Raw genomic sequence first — 20,097 nt, 5'->3', positions numbered from 1 at the left:
CAATTTATTATATCATAGTTTTTAACATTTTATTTCAAGAAATAACTTCTGTTAGAAGTGCAATTGTGCATTAAATTCAAGTAATAAGTAATTGAGTTTAAATATCCTTTAAAAATGTATAATTTAAAAATTCTGTTAAAAAAATCCCTGGATCATGTTTTGATGGAATGTGTCAAAATAGCAGCAGTCACGAATGTCTCCATTCTTTCCAGGAAATCAATCTGCGGGAATTTGTGACGTCATACGGTTTTCAATCAATCTGAGCTTTCTGAGCCTCGTAAAAAAAAAAAAAAAAAAAGCTTTCTGAGCCTCGTCGGCTTCCGTTCCAGGTGACTCCCATTTCCTCGCAGTTTTTCTGCTCCTAGGTTGTGCTACAGGCTAGACCGTGATAAACATTGCGAGCTGACGCAGCTGTAACAGTTAACTCGGGATGAGAGTCGCGGTAATCTTAATGGTAATTTAAAATGAAGAAACTAAGGCCTGCATCCTGACGTCGACATTGCGGTCGACGACGATCTGCGGCAGCGTTGTTGGTGACTGACATGGACGCTGGTGACATTAAGGTATAGTTTGTGCCTACATTCATTGTCTGATATGATTGATTTTTTTGTTCGTTTGTTTTGCTTGCTAACGCCCGTTTAAACGGAGCAGCACAACTTCACAATGTTTAGTTATCAATTTACTCAATTTCGTGTCGTTTAAACAACCTCAAATTATTGTCTCGCTAAACTTCAGTACTATAGCACTTCCACTAATGGCTAGTTCGCTACGGGGACAAAAATTCGTGTGAATAATACCTTTAACTATCCTATTGCGTTGTTACTATGTAGCAAACAATTTAATTGGTAATAAAAAGGTAAACTTAATTACTTGTGATTATTTTCGTGCGTTTTCGGTTTTGTGCGTTCCTACCTAAACACAGCTAGCTTGACAAGCTAACCAAAGCTAACATCAGCTGTCATTTGATTTCGCTTGTTACATGAGCTGAAATGCTTGATTCATTTGCTGAAATTATATTATTAATGACATCTGCGGAAAAAAGTCTTACTTTTAGTCAGCTAGTAAAATCCAAAACAAGCGTTGCAATGAGAGGTGGAGTCGGTTCTTGTTCTCAATTATAGAGGAATGGCTTGTTCCTCTGCATGTGTGCAATTCCTTTGCAGTGGGAAGATATGCAGAAAGTTGGGTTTGGTGTTCTGTTATTTTTTCTTTCTTCTCCCACTGGTTAAGATAAACTTGTTACCTAAATCTGTAAACAGTGTAACCCTCAGACTTTCTGGTATCTTTGGAACAATAAAGATCTGATTGATTTGAAGGAGCCAAAACACTTCAAAGTCATGACATGTAAACAGCTTGTTAATATGATAGGTTTTTGGATATACTGGGCTAAATGACATTAATAGTAATCATTAAAATAAAAGACACATCAAATTTGAGATGTCTTGGGCCTAGATCATTGAAGCACTCCATTCTATTTAGTCTTCTTCTTGACAAAGGGCCAGTGTGACTGTCATGATGGTCATCTGCCCCATTTCTATAAATGTGAAAAGTTCTAATGGATTTTCTGTGCCGTTCACACACAGTCCACCCTGCTTTCATGCAAATTCTGAAACCATCATGTCATGTGTACAAATAAATCCTTGTACAAACAGAAGCTTGTTAGATCAGTCCATCCAGCCACCTTCTGTCACCCCTAACGGATGCACATCTGGGTCTGACCTCATTGTGTTTTTCACAGCCACAATTATTCTCAGTAATCCTCTCAACACTCGTTGAAACAAGGATGTGTCGCCTCAGAAAGAATGCCTTTTCTTTTCTTTTTTACTGTTGGATTTTTCCCATCACTTTACTGTGTTCAAGAACCGCAATCGGGGAACACATGTAGTCCATGTTAGTCAGCTTATCCAGTCGTACTGTCCCCACTTGATCCTCTCAAACCTAATCCTATAACAACACTGCCTTAGCTTCACTTTAACATTGGACAGGCACTGCAGTACCAAACCTTACATGTGTGCTTTTGGAGACTTGTATAATTTTACTGATAGTTGAGGTTTTTCAACCACAAAACCTTTCGTTTATAGTTTGATTTCCTTAATAAAAGTGGTTTAAAAAAAAAGAGTCTGTATTTGTTTTGTCTTGGATGGGATTGATTCTTAAGATAAGATCACCAAGATCCACCCACAGACAGTAGCCGTAGGAAACAATAGGCATTTGTGACATCCACTGGTTGCACTGAAACTCCATTGATATGCTCCAACCACAGTTTCTGAGAAAGTGTCCCCTTTGTGCACTGAACCCTGTCACCTCTTCAGATCCTTTGCAAAATAGGATAAAATGAAACTTGTAAAATAGAGAACGACACTCTGGGGTGCAAATGATACACCTTTTGTGACAACGAAAAGAACAGAGAACTTGAAAATAATTCCCCAAAACTAAATAAAATACTGAGATTAATCCAATTTTCAGGGAATTTTTTTAAACCACATTTGTGTAGCAATTATTTTTGATCTTTGTTCAAAGTGCTTTTTTTTCCAGCTTTAACCTTTACTCAGAAATATATGTTTTTAAATATGCAATCCTATGTGTTGCAGTCTAAAGTTGTCCTCAGGTGCCCCTTCTCCTTTCTTGGTTTTATCTTATGTTGTAAAAAAGAAAAAACAATAAAAGGTTAACAATTATTAATTGGGTTATCTGAAAATGTCAATGTTTAACATTTTTTGTTGGTTTTTGATACAGCCATTATGTGCCAGTTATTTTTTTTCCAGTACAGTTGGCTAATTTTATTTGTGACAGATTCCGTTTTTTTTTTTTACCTGTGGCAGGGGAGTTAGTTGCTCTTCTATCATGCAAAAACTGAGTACTGCAGCAAAATTAAAAACATGATGTAAAATCTTAAATGAGATAATTGAGCTTCTATATAAATATATTAGTCTCTGCTCAATGGTGCCTCTGTTCAGAACTCACTGTTACTATCAGCTTAATATTCCTTTTTAAAAGGTATTAATTTTTTGAAAGATGTTTACATTCTGTGAAGCACTCTGTACTACTTCAGTATGAAAAGTGTTTTATAAATTAGGTTTAATAAATTTGAATCTGCAGATCTTCATTGATAAAAGATAAAAACGACCGCAATAAAAGTTTTTTTTTAAATGCACAAAATACCTTTTTATTATTTTTTTAAAATTATTCATTACTGGTTGGTTATTTAGTTACTACATCAAAAGCGACTGGAAGTGGTTTTATACCTTGATTTTAACCTGCAGCAGTTTCATTTATATCATGATGTGTTCTTCTTCATGTTTCTCCTTATCCTCAATACACGATGAGTTAGATCTAAATTTTCTCACAACTTTCTATATTTGCAAACCCACAATATTTGTCCGAGTGAGAAGTTTATGGTTTGTGACTAATAAACATAAAATTTAGGATAATTCAAGATTATTTTCCAAACCATTTTTATTGTTCATTTCAATTTTGAAAATATGGCTTTGCAGATATTCTAAACCTATTGGAGAAGTTTCACTCGGACACAACGTTCTGGCTTTGTCTTCGTGATATTTCTTGTGTCCACCCAGCAATGAAGTAGCTAAATGAACAGATGAGAACTGAAGGTACAAATATGGAAAAGGAACACCGCATTAAAAAAACAAACTGAAAATGTACTGGCTGGCTAGAAACGTGACAAAGTTGTCTACCCTGAAGAGAAGGGCTTAATTGTGTCTCGCATGCATCACACAGCCAGCAATTACCCGCCTTTCCTTGCTGTGTGACAGTAATGGCTGATGTTTTGTCTTTGTGCAGGATGTGAAGCTTTCACCTGAAGTCGAACCATTTATCCCGCAGAGGAAAGGTTTGGAAGGTTCTATTATCGGCATGAGTCTTTCTGGGGAAGCAGGAGGAGGCGGAGGTATCGGAGGAGGCAGTGGAGGGGTGGAAGCCACATCCATACCCAGCTACCTCATCACCTGCTATCCTTTTGTCCAGGAGAACCAACCCAGCAGGTATTTGTACAATCAGTGTTTGGGCCGGGGTCAGAGGTCACAGGTTTTAGGATGAACCTCTACAGGTGTTTGCTGAAACTCTTCAAAGTTGAGCTAAAGGCGCTAGTGCTTCTTGGTTTTGTTATTTTGGACCCAACCTAGTGAGCCATCCAACTTTCATTCCTTAAAGCATACATGTAATCTGTTGATGAGTGAACTTTGAAGGTCCAAAGAACAAATGTCTGCCTTCCTATATATTTTCTTTTTAATTATTCAAAGCAAGTGTAGACCAACACCAGTGTTTTATTGCATTTTGATCATCTAGATATCTATTTAAACTTTGATCCCTCTCATTGCTTTTTGCTGCAAGACTATCTAGTAATGAATGGAACAGAAATAGAACTACGACACCCCCCCCCCCCCATGTTTCCAGTGGCTCTTCCTCTGTCCAAAATGCGGCGCTGCATCCTGCATGCATCCGCTCCTTCGCTTCCTTCCCCAACATTTGAATGCAAGGAAATGCCCACTATCGAAGACGAGCTGCAAAAATGTCATCTGGATCTTTATTAGCATACTAGCACATGCTGTTTGTGACCTGAGAAAACCAACGTTTAGAAAATGCTGTTAAAATAAAGATGCAAATTCTGAAAATGACGTTAAATTATATATATATATATATATATATATATATATATATATATATATATATATATATATATATATATATATATATATATATATATATATATATATATATATATATATATATATATATATATATATATATATATATATATATATATATATATATATATATATATATATATAAAATTATTTTTATTATTATTTTTTTATTTTTTTTCCCCAGACAACATCCTGTATACAATGGAGGGGAGCTGCGCTGGCAGCAGGCTAACCCCACCCCTGGTGCTCCATACTTGGCCTACCCCATCATGTCTTCCCCCCAGCCTCCTGTCTCCAATGATTACACTTACTACCAGTTCATGCCTGCTCCTTGCCAACCAGTGATGGGCTTTTACCAGCCCTTCCCAGGCACCTACGCAGGCCCAGTTCAAGCAGGTGTAGTCAACCCTGTCTCAGCAGAGGTCAGCGAAAGGCCTCTGTCCCTCGGACTCGCATATGGAATGGCCAGTCAAAGAGGAAGAGGCATGGCCCGATCTAATGTCCCCCCAAAGGTACAAAAGATCTGCACTTTGATTCAATTCTGCAATATTGACTCAATCTTTTGTACAAATGTGTCTTTTTATCAGCCTGTTAAGTGTTTGTGGTTTCTGACAGCAACATTTGGGTGTGTACCAAGCTGCTCGGGGTCGTCGCCCTCCAACAAGAAATGCAGCTGTGCAGAAGGAGGTGTGCACCTTAGGACCTGATGGCATTACCAAGAATGTGATGCTGGTGGATGCAGCACAGCAGACGGGTAAGAAAACTACTGCAACAACTAAAGATACAGCTGGTTTATTGCACGACTTTGCAAAATACTTTCTGCTAAACCAGCGAGGGAAAACCCAAGCTCTGAAACCATTAGGTTACATCAGTTCTGGAAATACTAAGTTTGATTTTTTTTTTTTTTTTTTTTTTTTAAACTTAAATGCCAGAGGACAAAGAAAGTATGACGAGCTTCTGGTCCTGCAAGTTGTTGGGATAAAACTTGAACCAGTGGTAGAAACGGAATGCAGAGATTCCAGTTAAGGGTTACCATGAGTGAAACTCAGGCCTCCATTATGCAATTCTCCTAAACAAATGCCAAAGCCTGTCAGTTTGGATTTTTTTCTTAAATTGTTTTTTTTTTATAGTCCAAGTTAGTTCTTCACTCTTAATAAGTTTATGAATGAATTGGTCCTTAATCTTCTTATTTGTGTGTGGGATAATTGTTAGAGTTTTGCACATATTCTTTTCTGAGTATTTTTGTTCTTTTTTCCTTCAGATTTCCCAGGAGAGGTGTCGGGTCGGTGTGCCGCTGAGCGGGTTAGCCCATTGCTGTGGAAAAACCGGAATAAAAGAAGACGGGCTTCCCATCCAGCTGAAAGCTACAATGAACAGGGCGCCAGCGAGGCAGACATAGACAGCGACAGTGGCTACTGCAGCCCAAAACACAACCAGGCAGCCGGGGCAACGAACCGGACCGCAGAGAACACAGCCCCATCTATGGTACATTGTGTTATAAATGTAGATGATCAGGAGCCAGTAAACCTTTGTCACGTGAAAAGCAGAATTTGGCATCAACCAGCAGCCTGTGCCACATCTATAGGAGTCCCATTGTATGCAAGTGATACAGAGGACCAATGGCAACCCCTACTCTAAAATGGGTCATGAAATTCAAACCGATGAGCAGAATCCACACCAGTGTGAGATCATGTTGAGGTTTTTTTTTCTTAGCTAAGGTTAAACAGGAAAGCTTAAAATCCATGTCTCGAAGGGACTTAAGATATATGCATTAGAAATAGCAAATTAATTTGTATAAAAATGTGGGAAACCTGCATTTTATACATTATGTTAAGGGCAGTACTTACAATATATAATGAGCATTAAAATTATTTTAGAGAAAAGAATAACTTTGACTCATGGTGCAAACTTTTGTAACTATGACTCAAAGTGCAGTAGTCAATTGTCTGGGTTACTGTCGGGCACTAGAAAAAGTGACTCAATGTGCTAAACATTTACACAAAAGGTCAAATGATGACCAAGTATATTGTATTTATAGCAGCTTTTTGTCCTGACGGCTTTATGGAATAGAAGTATTTTTATTATTGTTGTTGCTTGTTTATCTAACATGTTTCATTGTCTTTTGTTTCAGGGTGTAGAGAGCGGTGTAGTGACAAGTACGTTTGTCTTAAAATGGTTTAAAATGACTTCTCTAACTATTAGACTTCTCTATTATTGTCATTAATTTAGTTTTTGTTAACAAAATGATTTTTTTGGGGGTGTAATTTTTTTTTCTAGGTCCCTGGGTAAATGTGGCATCTCAGGCAACTCCAAAGACCTGGGGAGACAGAAACGGACACTTTGTCAGAGGGGATCAGAGGAGGAACCCAGAACAGAGAAACTTTTCTCAGGTAAAATTGATCCTACCTGCCATGTCTGCTAATCCCCTTTTGTAATAATTATTGAATCAGTTGAAATCAAGTAGATTAAATGATCTTTAAGATGATTCCAACAAATTGGCCACATTTTGTGGCCTATTATTTTATTGTCTGATAAATCTGATGACAATAAAAGAAAAAAGACTGGAAAGTTAAAGACGTCTGTTTTAAGAAGCACTTTCTGCATGGACCACCATTTACAGGAAACACCTCTTGGACTGGTTTTCAAGCCCAACTTTTACATTTAAGATATTTTTGTGCAAAAAAAAACCCTAGGAAAACCTCCACAGCAGCATGTTTGTGTGCTGATTTCTTCTAAAGGAGCACTCTTCTAATGCATGGGTGGCAAACAAGTTTGACACCAAGAGCCAAATTTTTTCACTTTGAGAGTCAAAGAGCTACACCACACACTGACCTGCCAAGGCGTACACACACAAGTGTGGTTTAAGAGGGAAAAAAACTATAAAATGAGGCACTGAATATAGAAAATATGATGAGACGCAAAGAGCTGCACGCTCTTTGTCCGAGAGCCGCGTGTTCGCCACCCCTGTTCTAATGGGTCTGCACAAAAGTCACAATGTGAAGGAAACTGCTATTCAGCAACTTTACACTTTAACCCTTAAGAGTCCATGGTGACATGAGTGTAACAAAAAAATATCAGAAATGGATTCTCTGGTCTTCTTGGTTTGTGGTAAAATACACAGAATTTTATTTTTAAGTCTGGGTTCTTATAGGCTAAGGCCAAACTATTTACTGAAGCGGTTAAATGTGAGCATATTTACTAAAACAAAATCTTTGTTTTAAAGAAATGTATTTAAAAACGTTCTACATTTTCTTTTCTTTTGTTCAAACCCCTGTACATTTGAACATGTTTTCATGCTTTTGACTTCATCTCAAGTTAGGAAAGTTAGATATTTCATACAACTTATAAAAGTGTAGGTATACTGGAAAAAAAAGGGAACAATTGTACTGTGTGTTTAGGTGTCATTCTTCAATGTAGCCCTGATTCTCTTTGCTATGACATGGTCACAAATCTGTTTTGTAAGGGAATAGAACCTGCCACTTTTGAGAGACGATAAACATCTGTTTTTCCTTAACCCTCCTTTAAGTTGGTATATTTTTCTTCTCACATATATTTTCCAGACCCACTGCATCAGATAAACTATATGTGGGTCATTCGTGTTTTTCTGCCTTTCAGGATTTTCACAGTGGCTATCCAGGCCGCATGTCATGCGGCCAGCCGGAACAAAGGCTGCAGCCGGCAGCCGGCCCGGGCAGCGATCTCACTCCTGAGCCCCTCTACTTCAAGGTGGGTTCCTGTCCTGACAATCACAAAAGTTCCCCTTTTTAAATCAGCCATGTGGTGCTAAAAGAAAAAAAAATTCCATTTATCTCCTAGGATGAAGATGAGTTTCCAGATCTCCCTGCTGGAGGGTCTGTCCAACGCAGCACCAAACCAGAACCTGCTCCCCCGCAGACTCACACACAACCTAAACTTCCCAAAAACCTGGTACGCCAGTACTTAACGCACACAGCAGCCCCCGAAGACTGTTTAAACATGAGTGTATTTTATTCTTAATCTTGGACAACACAAACGCATATGGTGCCAAGATTTGAAGGTTTATATTTTAATAAGTTAGACTTGACTTGGTCATTTATATCACAAAAGGCATTTCAGATAAATATGTGTGATCATGGTATGAGCTTAAAAAAATTCTTAAGCAATGATTTTAACTTGAACTATTTTAAGTTGGATACTAGTAGCTAGTTTACTTAAATTTCGCGATCTGTCACTGGTTGGATTTTGGAGATATTCTCCGTTTGGTCTCATTCAGAGACATTCACCATCCTGCATATCGGAATTGGTTCATTTAAAAAATAAAAAAAAAACTACCTGATTATGATCTCGGATGAAGCTATATCTGCTGTTATTTAGATTTTAATGGGACACAACCCTTGTTGTGTCCCAAGCTTCAAACTCTTCATTGTTCATTAAAGATGTCTAATCAAATCAATCTTTATTTAAATAGCACTTTTCACATAAAACATGACACAAAGTGCTTTACACCAGAACAAAACACACAATATAAAACAGGCACAACAATATAAAAATAAAAAATTGCGCCCCCACCCCTGAACCACACAGAACCCCTAATCCCATTCACGCCTCCCACCCCCGGCACAGAAAAAAAAAACGTTTGTTTTGTGTGAAAGTTAATATTTGGAACCTCCCTTTCGGTGGATTGCTGCATAGACAGCCAGATGCAGCATCACAGGTGGGGAACCTGCAACACCACAGCAAGGTGGCGATGCAGGTTCCCATCTAGAGCTGCAGCGGCCAAACAGCAGCCGACCCAGAGGGAGGGGACCCAACTGAGGAAGCTCTGGAAATGAAAATGCAAATAATTAGTGAAATTATGAAATGTGAAATAAGTAATATTAAAATGAATAGTCCCATGTAAAATCATAAAATATAAGAAAAATGGATAAATTAACAAATGCAAAATGAATAAAAAAACGTTAAAAATAGTAAAATGGGCTAAAGGTCAGGTTAAAAAGTCAAAACCTAATGGAGGGTTGGCTCATAAGAAGGTTGTCTCTATAATGTGCCTCTATGTGCATCACAGCTGGATAACCTACCAGAGAACTCTCCAATCAACATTGTGCAGACCCCCATTCCAATTACTACCTCTGTTCCCAAGAGGGCCAAGAGCCAGAGAAAGAAGGCTCTGGCTGCTGCTCTGGCCACTGCACAGGAGTACTCTGAAATCAGCATGGAGCAAAAGAAACTGCAGGTATTCATCTGGACAACCATCTCATCTTTAGTTCATCCTCTTTTTTTGTTGCTTAAACCTGTTCACTTACCTTAAGTTATTGTAAATAAGAACATGTTTTTTATAGCTCATCTGGTTAAATAAAAAAAAAAAAAAGCTTTGCCTGTGTTACATTTCTTAAATTGGTCTCCCTTGCAGAAAAATGTGAGTTTTCATATATTTTTATACATCTGACGTCTCTAAAGGTGGATTTGTAACCCGCAATAAAAAAATTTTTTGTAGAAGTTAAAGGGCAAATAGAAATAAGGATTTTTCTTATCTTTGTTATAAAAAAAGATTAAACGGTTATTAATATGTTTGATTTTATTTTTTTACATTAGCCAGCAGAATGATGGAGATGAGTTTTTCATTCTTCGTCTTACAGGAAGCGTTCACCAAAGCAGCGGGGAAGAAGAGTAAGACCTCTGTTGAGCTGGATCTGGGAGACATGTTGGCAGCTCTGGAAAAACAACAGCAGGCAATGAAGGCCAGGCAACTCAACAACACCAAGCCCGTGTCTTTCACCTGTATGCACAAACTCTGTCATTCATGAGTTTTTTGCTTTTTTTATTTGGAAAAACCTGCATGTTAATTGCATTATGTGTCCATGCTGTTTTTTCCAGTGGGAACAACCACTCCTTTTTACAACTCGGGCTCCTCCAGCTTGCCATCCATGCTCAGGGGACATCAGCAGTACTCAGCCCCACATAACCCCCTTGACTCCACAGCGCCTCGCATCAAGAGGGGGAAAGAGCGGGAGATCCCCAAAGTCAAGCGACCAACTGCCCTTAAAAAGGCTGGTTTTGCAAGGAGTTCTAGTAATCAAAGAAGCCATTTTTTTCCCAGTACAATTAAAAAATATAAATATTTTTTTATTTCTATAGATCATTTTAAAGGAACGCGAGGGGAAAAAAGGAAAGTCGAGCTTAGAGCAAGAGTCTTTGGGTCAGGAAGAGAGCGGGGATGAGTGTCTACATTTTACTGATGATCTTTCACGTGAACCTGCCTCCCAGGAAGGCAAATTAAAATATCTCATGAGTAGAATAAATATTCTTTCTGTTTTGATGGAAAATATCCACAAACTGACGAAATGTCTTGATTTTAAATTCTGCAGAAAATGGTCTAAGCGTGGCCAGTGACGCATCTCTGTCCCCGGCCAGTCAGAACTCCCCTTACAGCATCACCCCGGTGTCTCAGGGTTCTCCTGCCAGCTCCGGGATCGGGAGTCCAATGGCTTCCAATGCCATCACCAAGATCCACAGTCGGAGATTCAGAGAGTAAGCGCTCACAGTCCTTTTTGCTAGAATCCCTGGCATTTGAATGTCAGAAAACATCTCCGACACCAAACCCACTCAAACATCACACAGCACTGCTTCTGAGAAGAACCAGAGTTTAAGGAGTGAACGGATACAATAAAGAATTGTAGAGTTTGACATTTCTAGGATTTTGTCCTGGCTCAGCAAAAAAATGTATGCTAGGCGTTTCAAACCCGGCTTTGTCCACTGTCTTCAGTCTGCTGAAGGACCATTGTCTCAACCGGTACTTCTCCAACACATTTTGCATTTAAAGCCTCTGGAGCATGACTCCTCCTCCTGACTGACCATTTATTATCCCTCTTCTAGATATTTGATGGGGAGAGACATCATGTCTGTTCATTCTGTTTAGCCAAATCCTAAAAGAAAAGAAAATGGATGTTAAACCCTAAACAAGCAAGATTAAACACATTTTTGATTGACAGCACTACAAACTTTGATTACTTACTATAAATAAAGCTTCATAGACGTGAAGTGGACGTGTCTTTCTCACAGACTTGCTCATTTTATGTTTTAATAAAATGTCGTTAAGATACTTTTAAGTAATTAACCGGTTTTAACCGGAATCGCATTCAAAGTTTCAGCCATATCTTATCTTTCTTTGTGCATTACTTGTTTCTGGCGATTGGTGGAGTTACATGACTCCACTGCCATCCTCTGTTGGATTAACCAGAACCACAATTGTCTGCACCAAAATAACAATCCCGCAAACAATCACTTGGTTGTTTCATTCTAATAACTGGCAATAACCAAAATCAGCAGTTATTTTTACAATTATTACAGATGGAAGACGGTAAAACTCCTCACTACACACTTTCTACACTTTTCTCCGACCGACATAAACATTTTCCCACTTTTCTCTGCTGTTAAAACTTCTAAAGTTCAATCCTTTGTGGAAAAGTTGGTCCAATATTGTAGGATGAAAAACAAAGATCTGATTGCGATAGAAAATGTATGTTAATGTTGAAAGTTAAACAGTTTCTGTACAGAAGACAAGGCACAGAGGAGATTGACAACAGCCAATCAGGACGCAGAGCACATTGCGCTAAAAAGAGAGGATGGCACAAAGAAATCTGTGGCTCAGATTAAACTGACATGTTAGAAAGATCAGAAGCTGATTGTGATCAAAATCTGTTGTTGCTGCTTGGTCCAGCCCACTTCAATCTGTTTACTTCATGCTAGTTAGAGGCCGATCACAACTAACATAATATCACATAATCAGTTTCCTCCATTTCAGACTGTTCTGTCACTTTCGTAAGGCTTAGATATATAACATATTAACAACTATTTGAAATCATAATTTATGGGTTTCAGAGTCAATTTTTTGTTCATTTTGAACAATCTGATTCACTGATCTAAAATGGATTCAGGACATCTTTAGCCAAAACCTCAACCAGTGTGACTCGGGGATAAATTCCTGGTACTGAACAGTGCAGCTGAAGTTTTCCAGTTTCCTTGTATTTCTTGCAAGAATAAAGTGTACAAGTAAATAAGAATGAATGTCAAATCCATTCACATTTTAGTTTGCTAAAGTTCAGCCCACTGTTGTTTTTCCACATCAAAATAATCCAAATTGAACATTATTAGAACATTCTACCTCACTGTATGGTCACATGTCTTTGCTAAATTTAAAGTGTTTCCACACATTGGACGGGAATGATGGACTGATCAGTTTTGGCTGACGTCACACGCGTGTTGTCCGCTGTGATGGCACTTGGTCATTTTTACTCTATACCGGTTAAATAAACCTACTTTACCTCAATCCGAATGGTGTTTTATTGAGACCATTTGAATTGATGTACCGTAAATTCCGGACTACAAAGCGCACCCGATTACAAGCCGCACCCACCCATTTTCACGTGTTTAATTAGTTTTATACATACACAAGCCGCGTCAGAGTACAAGCCGCACATGTGTTAGGCGATATTGTCATCCTGACAGATCACGGCCAGTATCCCAGAGTGAGTGCAATTAATTAGCACATTGTGGGTGGTGCCAGCTTTGCCTCTGGCTCATGTATTTGAGTGTATCGACATTTGTCAAACAGCATGGACCTCTATTCTGTTCACAAGTACCTCAGTTATGGTGTTTTTATTTCATTTTTTTTTTACTTATTGACAATCTAGGTATCATACATAAAATTACAAACAGTAACCATATAATCAACATTACATCCCTCAGTTATGATGAGGAAATTTACATCCGCGATTCCACATTTCCCATGAGTCTTAGGGGCTAAAGGCGGGGCCAACGCCCGGCTCGCCATTCTGTTGTACGTGTTTAAGAATGAGCAAGTATCAGCAGTGCATGGAGGGGTGAACGGGTACAGCTCTCCTTCCGCTTGTGTCGCAGCAGCGTTATGGGAGTAACAGGACTGGTTAAAAAACACACCGGTAAAATACAGCAGCGGCGACTGAAAAGCGCGCGCCTCAGCGCGATACGCGCGCCTCAGTGCGGCGCGTGCGTCAGAATTCAGAAGCCTCTGCACTCCGCGGACGCCCCGCGCACTCCTTGTCTCCCCTTCCTATCTACTCCGACACCTCTGGCCAGGGCGGCTTCAAGGAGGAGCACTTCGTCCCCGTTGCGCCAGTGGACCGAGCAAATCGTGTCTGTGCAAAGCAATCGGACTTAATACTGTACGTTTTGTGTATGAGGGGCGGGTGCGTTGCTACGTGTGGGAGCCTTCAGACTGCCATCGGCCCCGCAGCTCAATCAGCAGGAGAAGATGTCTCCAGCTCACACGGAGGCTGGGAGTTGTTCAAAGCAAAATTCCGCTTTTACGGTTTCCTTAGAAACCGTAAATGGAGTGTAAATTCACTCCATGCGCTGTTCTCTCCGTCACGCAGCTGACCGGCTTTTCCAAACCCGTTGGTGACGGTGGACTTTTTTACGCTGCTTTTAACGATTGCTTTTAACTTGAAAGCTTCATCATATTGTAGCGGCGATCTGGTGCACGTTGGGTCTAATGGCACCAAAGGATTCTGGGATGCGGCCGGGCATGCGTGTTTCATTTTGTTGAACCATGACTGAAGTGTCTAAGACCTGAAGTCAAGTCCATGCTGTTTGGCTGCTTAAATGTGTGTTGAATATAAATGCCTTGTGCTTGGTGTTAGATAAAGAATTCAAACTATTCACTGAGTTCGAAAGTACGTACATGGCTGCCGCTAATTAAATCCATAAATTAGCCGCGTCACTGAATAAGCCGCAGGGCTGTAAGCGCAGGAAAAAAGTAGCGGCTTGTAGTCCGGAAATTACGGTAATCAGTTGATTTTGATGTAATTGATTTATTTTGTCTTTTAAACTATTTGATAATGGTAGAGGTCGATTCCATTAACAACTTGCCCCAGACAGATCAGTTTGGTTGGATTGTAGGAATATATATCAATTCATTGTTACCCCCCTATTATATTCATAAAATCAAGTAGTAAATGATGTTTTCTGTAACGCTGCAACAAATACTGTACACACAGACGTTTTATTCATTGTTGGATATTCTTCTAAACATTTAGGAGTTGGATCTGACATTTTTATTACACAATCAATTAAACTAACATCACAGATCTGAATCTGTCCGTCTCTCACCGCGGTTTGTCTTCTGCAGGTACTGTAACCAGGTGCTGAGCAAGGAAATCGATGAGAGTGTGACCCTGCTGCTTCAGGAGCTGGTTCGCTTCCAGGAAAGGGTCTACCAGAAGGATCCCAGCAAGGCCAAATCAAAGCGCCGCCTCGTGATGGGACTCCGAGAGGTCACCAAGCATATGAAGCTGCACAAGATAAAGTGTGTTATTATATCTCCTAACTGTGAGAAGATCCAGGCTAAAGGTAAGCATTCCACACTGTGCTGTGGTTAATGTTTACGTCAAGAGTCTACCTGCAGTGATTATTCCAGTTTTTTGAGTTCCCAGAATGTCATCCTATAGCTTTAGCCATTCAAGTCTTTGCTTTGTGTTTTTCTAATCTTTAATTTAAATATAATTCCATTTTTTTGTTTCTTGCGTTGCAGGTGGTTTAGATGAAGCTTTATATAACGTGATTGCCATGGCAAGGGAGCAGGAGATCCCCTTTGTGTTTGCTTTGGGCAGAAAGGCTCTTGGGCGGTGCGTCAACAAGCTGGTGCCTGTTAGTGTTGTAGGAATTTTCAACTATTCTGGAGCCGAGGTGAGTTAAAGGTTCAGTTGGAGTCCCACTAGTTGTTGGTCTATGAAATATGTTTTCCAGTAAGCTGTTTGCTAATTTAATGCCAAGTGTTGAGCAGTCTGCCCTGCCTTACTGAATAACATAATAAAAATGTTTAAACATGGATTAGAAAGCAGAACTATACAGAATGTTTCCACAGAAAGAGATGTCTAAACATGGTTACCTGGTCTTTTAGGGGCTATTCAATCAGCTGGTGTCTCTGACAGAGGAGGCCAGGAAAGCTTACAAGGAAATGGTGTCAGCTCTTGAGCAAGAGCAGGCAGAGGAGGCGCTGAAACATGACAAGAAGGTCCCACACCACATGGGGCATTCCCGCAACCACTCTGCCGCTTCAGCGATCTCCTTCTGCTCCATCCTGTCTGAGCCCATCTCTGAGGTCAATGAAAAGGAGTACGGTAAGCTCATGTTTCCATGACTCTGTTTTTTAAAAATTTTTTTAACAAGTTTACTCCTGCATTTAGTTTTCTGAAGTAAAGTTTGTACTGGGTGTGGGAGGAGGGGGGATTTTTGCACCAAAGTATGTTTATATGCAATAAAGATTTAAATCTATTTGTTTTTATGGGGAACAGACTTGACTTGACCTCAGTTACAGTGACTAAACACCTTTTAAAGTTGTTTTTATTTATTTACTGCCAAGTCATGATGAAACTGAAGTAAAGAAACCGACTACAGACCCAACTCCAAACATGTGTTGTCCATAGTTAAATAAACAAAGGATGGGGGACAGGATATGGCCTTGAAAGTAGACGGGAAGTAGTGGGGATATCAAAACACAAATGGTAAGAAATGGAGAGCAGCAAAGAGTAAACCTTTGGGAGCAAAGAGATCCAGTTACAGGCAAACCTTTACTTTCCACTGACCTCAGATTACTGACCTTTTAACCCCTTCCTTTTTGGCTTGATCCTTAAGGTCTACAGACGAGGGCTGCACGATATGACGAAAACTCACGATATTAGTGATCAATATTGCGATGACGATATAACTTGCGATAAATGAACAAATAGCAAAAACAACAAACATTTCCATTTCACTGCAAAAGTTTAATTTTATTAAGTAATAATAATTCATTTTAATAAGTCAAAATCCCTCAAATTATTCTCCAAATGACCCTCGTCTTAGGAGGGCAACATCTGACACAAAAGCTCCATCCGATTGGTCAACAATGTGAAGGCTCCATCTGATTGGTCAAATGCATAAAGAGATTTATTCAATTCATTAAACAGTTGCCATAAGATTGTTTTAGCAAATTTAAAGTTTACCATTTATTGCGATTTTCGCTGACTTTTGCGATATGGATATTGCGCAGCTTGAAATCGCGATAAATTTGCGATTAATTGTGCAGGCCTACTACAGACCAACGATTTTAAGGACCCACTCCTGTGAAAATTTTGTTTTTTACATGTTCTTGTGGCATTTTTCTCCTGATGGAGGACATTTATAAAGAAAACTAAGATTTAAAACCCAATTTCTGAGCATTTAATTCCAATCATTGTGAATCAGGAGCAGACATAAAAAAGCCGTTTGGAAAAAGCTTGTAGCAGTGCTGTAGGTGCCACTGTCAGTGGGCCATCATCTCCCTGCTCCACTTCATTCTGATGCATCCACTTGTAGACTACTAGATCATGTACATCTTTGTTTTCCTCGTCTGATGGGAAATGGGGGAGGGCTTACTCTGCGCCAATAGTCTTGCCCACAACTCGGAGGTGAATTTATAATGAACTCCTGTCGCTCTGCAGAAGCTATGTCCTACAAAAACCACACAGGTTTTATGATTTATGACTTAAAAATGGCACAGTCCGAATCAAAACCACTGGAAACCCTTTGACAACAGGTCAGACGATCGGAGTGGGTCTTTAAATATTCCAAAAACTGGAAACAAAACAAGAGATTTCTCTCCTCAACCTGTTGCTCCTTGTCTTTGGAATTTCCTTCCTTTGTCACTGCGTCAGATCAAGTCTGAGTGCTTTCTAACCCGGATCAAGACGTTGTTAATCGGAGACTCTCAGTTGATCCTGGTCCATTGCGGATTTTTACTTTAATCTTCACTTTGAGAGGGTCCTGTCAGTTTTTCATGTTTTTAAACTGTCTGTGTTTGGGTTTTGATTTCATTTTGTTTTATTCTGTAAAAAGTACTAAACAGTATAGATAAAAATTGCTTTCATGAAATCGTCACAGAAAGTAGAGATGCTGCTCTAAAGTGTTTAACTTGAAATCAAAAGTGTAAGGAATACTGGGTTCCTCTGCTCAACTGTTTCTCACATTTAGATTTTTTTGTGCTTTTTTTTTTTGGAGCCCAAATTGTTGATTAAATCAGTTATGGGGAAATGCACATTCTGCAGGGGAATTTAAAATCAACCTAAAGAAATGGGGCGCAAAATCAATATTAACCGTGTGCAGGTAATGTTTCTTAATTGTGTTATAATTCTGAACTTAGGAAGATGATCATGCTTCATTTGTGTCTTTAGAGACTAACTGGAGGACTATGGTGGAGAATTCCGACGCCCCAGAGACAGCAGAGGAAGAGCCAAGTCGTCCAGCGCCTCCTGCTACCGCCCAGAAAGATGGCGAGATCACAGCGGCCCCTGCCAGCGTCGCCCCGCCATCTTCCACCGCCCCCCAGCCGAGGGCGGGGCCCACTGCGCAGGGCAGTGGGGACAGAGACGAGGTGCGAGCTGATGACCGTCTGGAGCTGGCCTCCCAGCAGAGCACAGAAACGGGCTCTTTAGACGGGAGCTGCAGGGGGCCACTGAACTCCTCCATCACGTCCACCACCTCCACCCTCGTCCCAGGGATGCTGGAGGAAGAGGATGAGGATGAGGAGGAAGAGGATGACTACACTCCCGAACCGATATCTGTAGAGGTGCCTACCCTGAGCAGCCGCATTGAATCCTGGGTATCAAAGACCCTGGAGAACCTGAACTTGGGGAAAAGCCAAGAAAGTACAGAGGATGAGGAGGAGGAGGAGGAGGATGAAGAGGACAGGGGTCAGGGCGAAGAGGAGGAGGACTTTGATTCGGCCGAGCTGTCAGATACCAGAACAGAAAGCAAAGAACAAGCAGAGGTTAAGGTAGTCTTGGGCTGAGTCTGTCCTCCGTCTTCGCTTCATTCCTCGGTCAGTGTCTCACATCCCTCTTCCTCCAGTCTCCCTGACATTCAGCATCATCTCAGGTATACATCTATCAAACAGCAGAGACTCTGACCAACCTGGGCACACACCCCAACGTTCGGTTTGAGGGACGGAAACCAGCAGCTGTCGGAAAACACTACAAAATGTAAAGATCTCCTCACTTCTTCTGCCCACATACCTGCAACACTTGAATGCAGAGCCCAGTGTCTGGATTTTTGAACTCTTTCAGAGATGTTTACAGTGATTTGGAGCAGATTTGTCTCGCAGAGGAGAGATCTGACTTCATTTAAAACTCTGAAGGTTTACAGCTCTGCTTGTGTTTCTGTGTGTGTGTGTGTGTGTGTGTGTGTGTGGGTGTGTTTTTCGGGCACATGCTTTGCATTGATTTGCTGTTAAATTGCTTTATCTTTGTAAATATTTTTGCTTCCATCTTTCTGCTTTGCGTGGGAGGAAGAGCCACATTACCGAGTGATCCTTGCTTTTGTTATTAAGAGGTCGGGGAGTTCTGTTGTTGCACCAAAACCACTCCAACCCCTCCAGTTTTTAAATGTCCGAGTAACGAGTGTCTAATCCTGTATTTAGGTGATTTGAAATGATTTAACAAAACAAACTTTGTGCATATAACCTCCTTTTAGATAGCTTTACTAAAACCTGTAATAATTTGTCTTATTGTCTAGTGTAAAAGTTGTTTTTGTCTTTGAATTTCAGATGTTTCTCTATGAAGGAAAAAACAAGTGCTCTCATTTATTGTCTTTCTCATGTGACTGCCGAACCTTTAAGACTCCTTCCACCATTTCTGTCAACCAATTTGCGATGTTTTTTTTTTTTCTTTTCTTCCCCCAAATCCAGTTAGCAGCTGATTCAGTAAATAAACAGTCAAATCAAAGCAGTGAGATGGAGTCCTGCTTTGGGATGCCTCGTGTTGTTTACAACCTTTAAAGCTGAGAAGCCAGAGAACAGGGTTATCGGCGTTCATAAAGTTTGGCATTGCTCCAAAAAAAAAAAGCACGCGTGCTTGCTGGGAACTGGGATTGACCTCAGCAAATAGTTTTGAATTTTAACATTTTTAAGATTTTTTTTTAAATTTTCTTTAGGAAATTTTGCAAGTTTCCGTTGTCAGACGTCTATACGTTTGTAAATACACATGTACAAAAGAAAAATCTTACATTTTATAAAAATAAAAAAAAACACCATTATCCTGCTCTTGAAGCCGTGTATTAAATTTAAAATGAAAAATATTGGAATCCAATTTCATGATATTTGATAGAGAATTCTAGTACATTATCAGCTCAGTAATGGTGAGGATATCATGTATTTTGTTGGGCAGTTTGCAATGTGAGAGATGAGATGTCCGTGTAAAGGAATATCCAACTATTGAAAGTATTTCTAGTTTGATTGAAGGTACGCTCTGTGTGTGTGTGTGTGTGCGTGTGTGTGCGTGTGTGTGTGCGTGTGTGCGTGTGCGTGTGTGCGTGTGCGTGTGTGTGTGTGTGTGTGCGCGCGCGTGCGTGTGCGCGTGCGTGTGTGTGTGTACACGCTTTCTTATTTTTTTGTTTCATTGAAGTA

General features: G+C 39.9%; 1 protein-coding gene across 1 annotated transcript; it reads left to right on the top strand.

Annotated features, from left to right (window-relative positions):
* The first annotated feature begins 312 nt into the window (after window positions 1-312).
* On the top strand, window positions 313-19,727 carry secisbp2l (SECIS binding protein 2 like). Its single transcript, XM_023953119.1, has 18 exons — window positions 313-563; window positions 3,802-4,001; window positions 4,849-5,176; window positions 5,280-5,418; window positions 5,926-6,149; window positions 6,796-6,820; window positions 6,942-7,054; window positions 8,280-8,390; window positions 8,481-8,591; window positions 9,709-9,876; window positions 10,280-10,421; window positions 10,518-10,690; window positions 10,779-10,911; window positions 11,009-11,171; window positions 14,809-15,029; window positions 15,211-15,365; window positions 15,580-15,799; window positions 17,870-19,727. Exons 1-18 carry the CDS (start codon window positions 543-545, stop codon window positions 18,484-18,486), a joined length of 3,264 nt encoding a protein of 1,087 aa, XP_023808887.1. The 5' UTR covers window positions 313-542; the 3' UTR covers window positions 18,487-19,727.
* The last annotated feature ends 370 nt before the right edge of the window (window positions 19,728-20,097 follow it).

Source organism: Oryzias latipes, chromosome 3 (genome assembly GCF_002234675.1).
Source record: "Oryzias latipes chromosome 3, ASM223467v1".
NCBI lineage: Eukaryota > Metazoa > Chordata > Actinopteri > Beloniformes > Adrianichthyidae > Oryzias > Oryzias latipes.
Note: the sequence above shows the minus strand (reverse complement) of the source record. Positions and strands in the feature narration are given on the sequence as shown.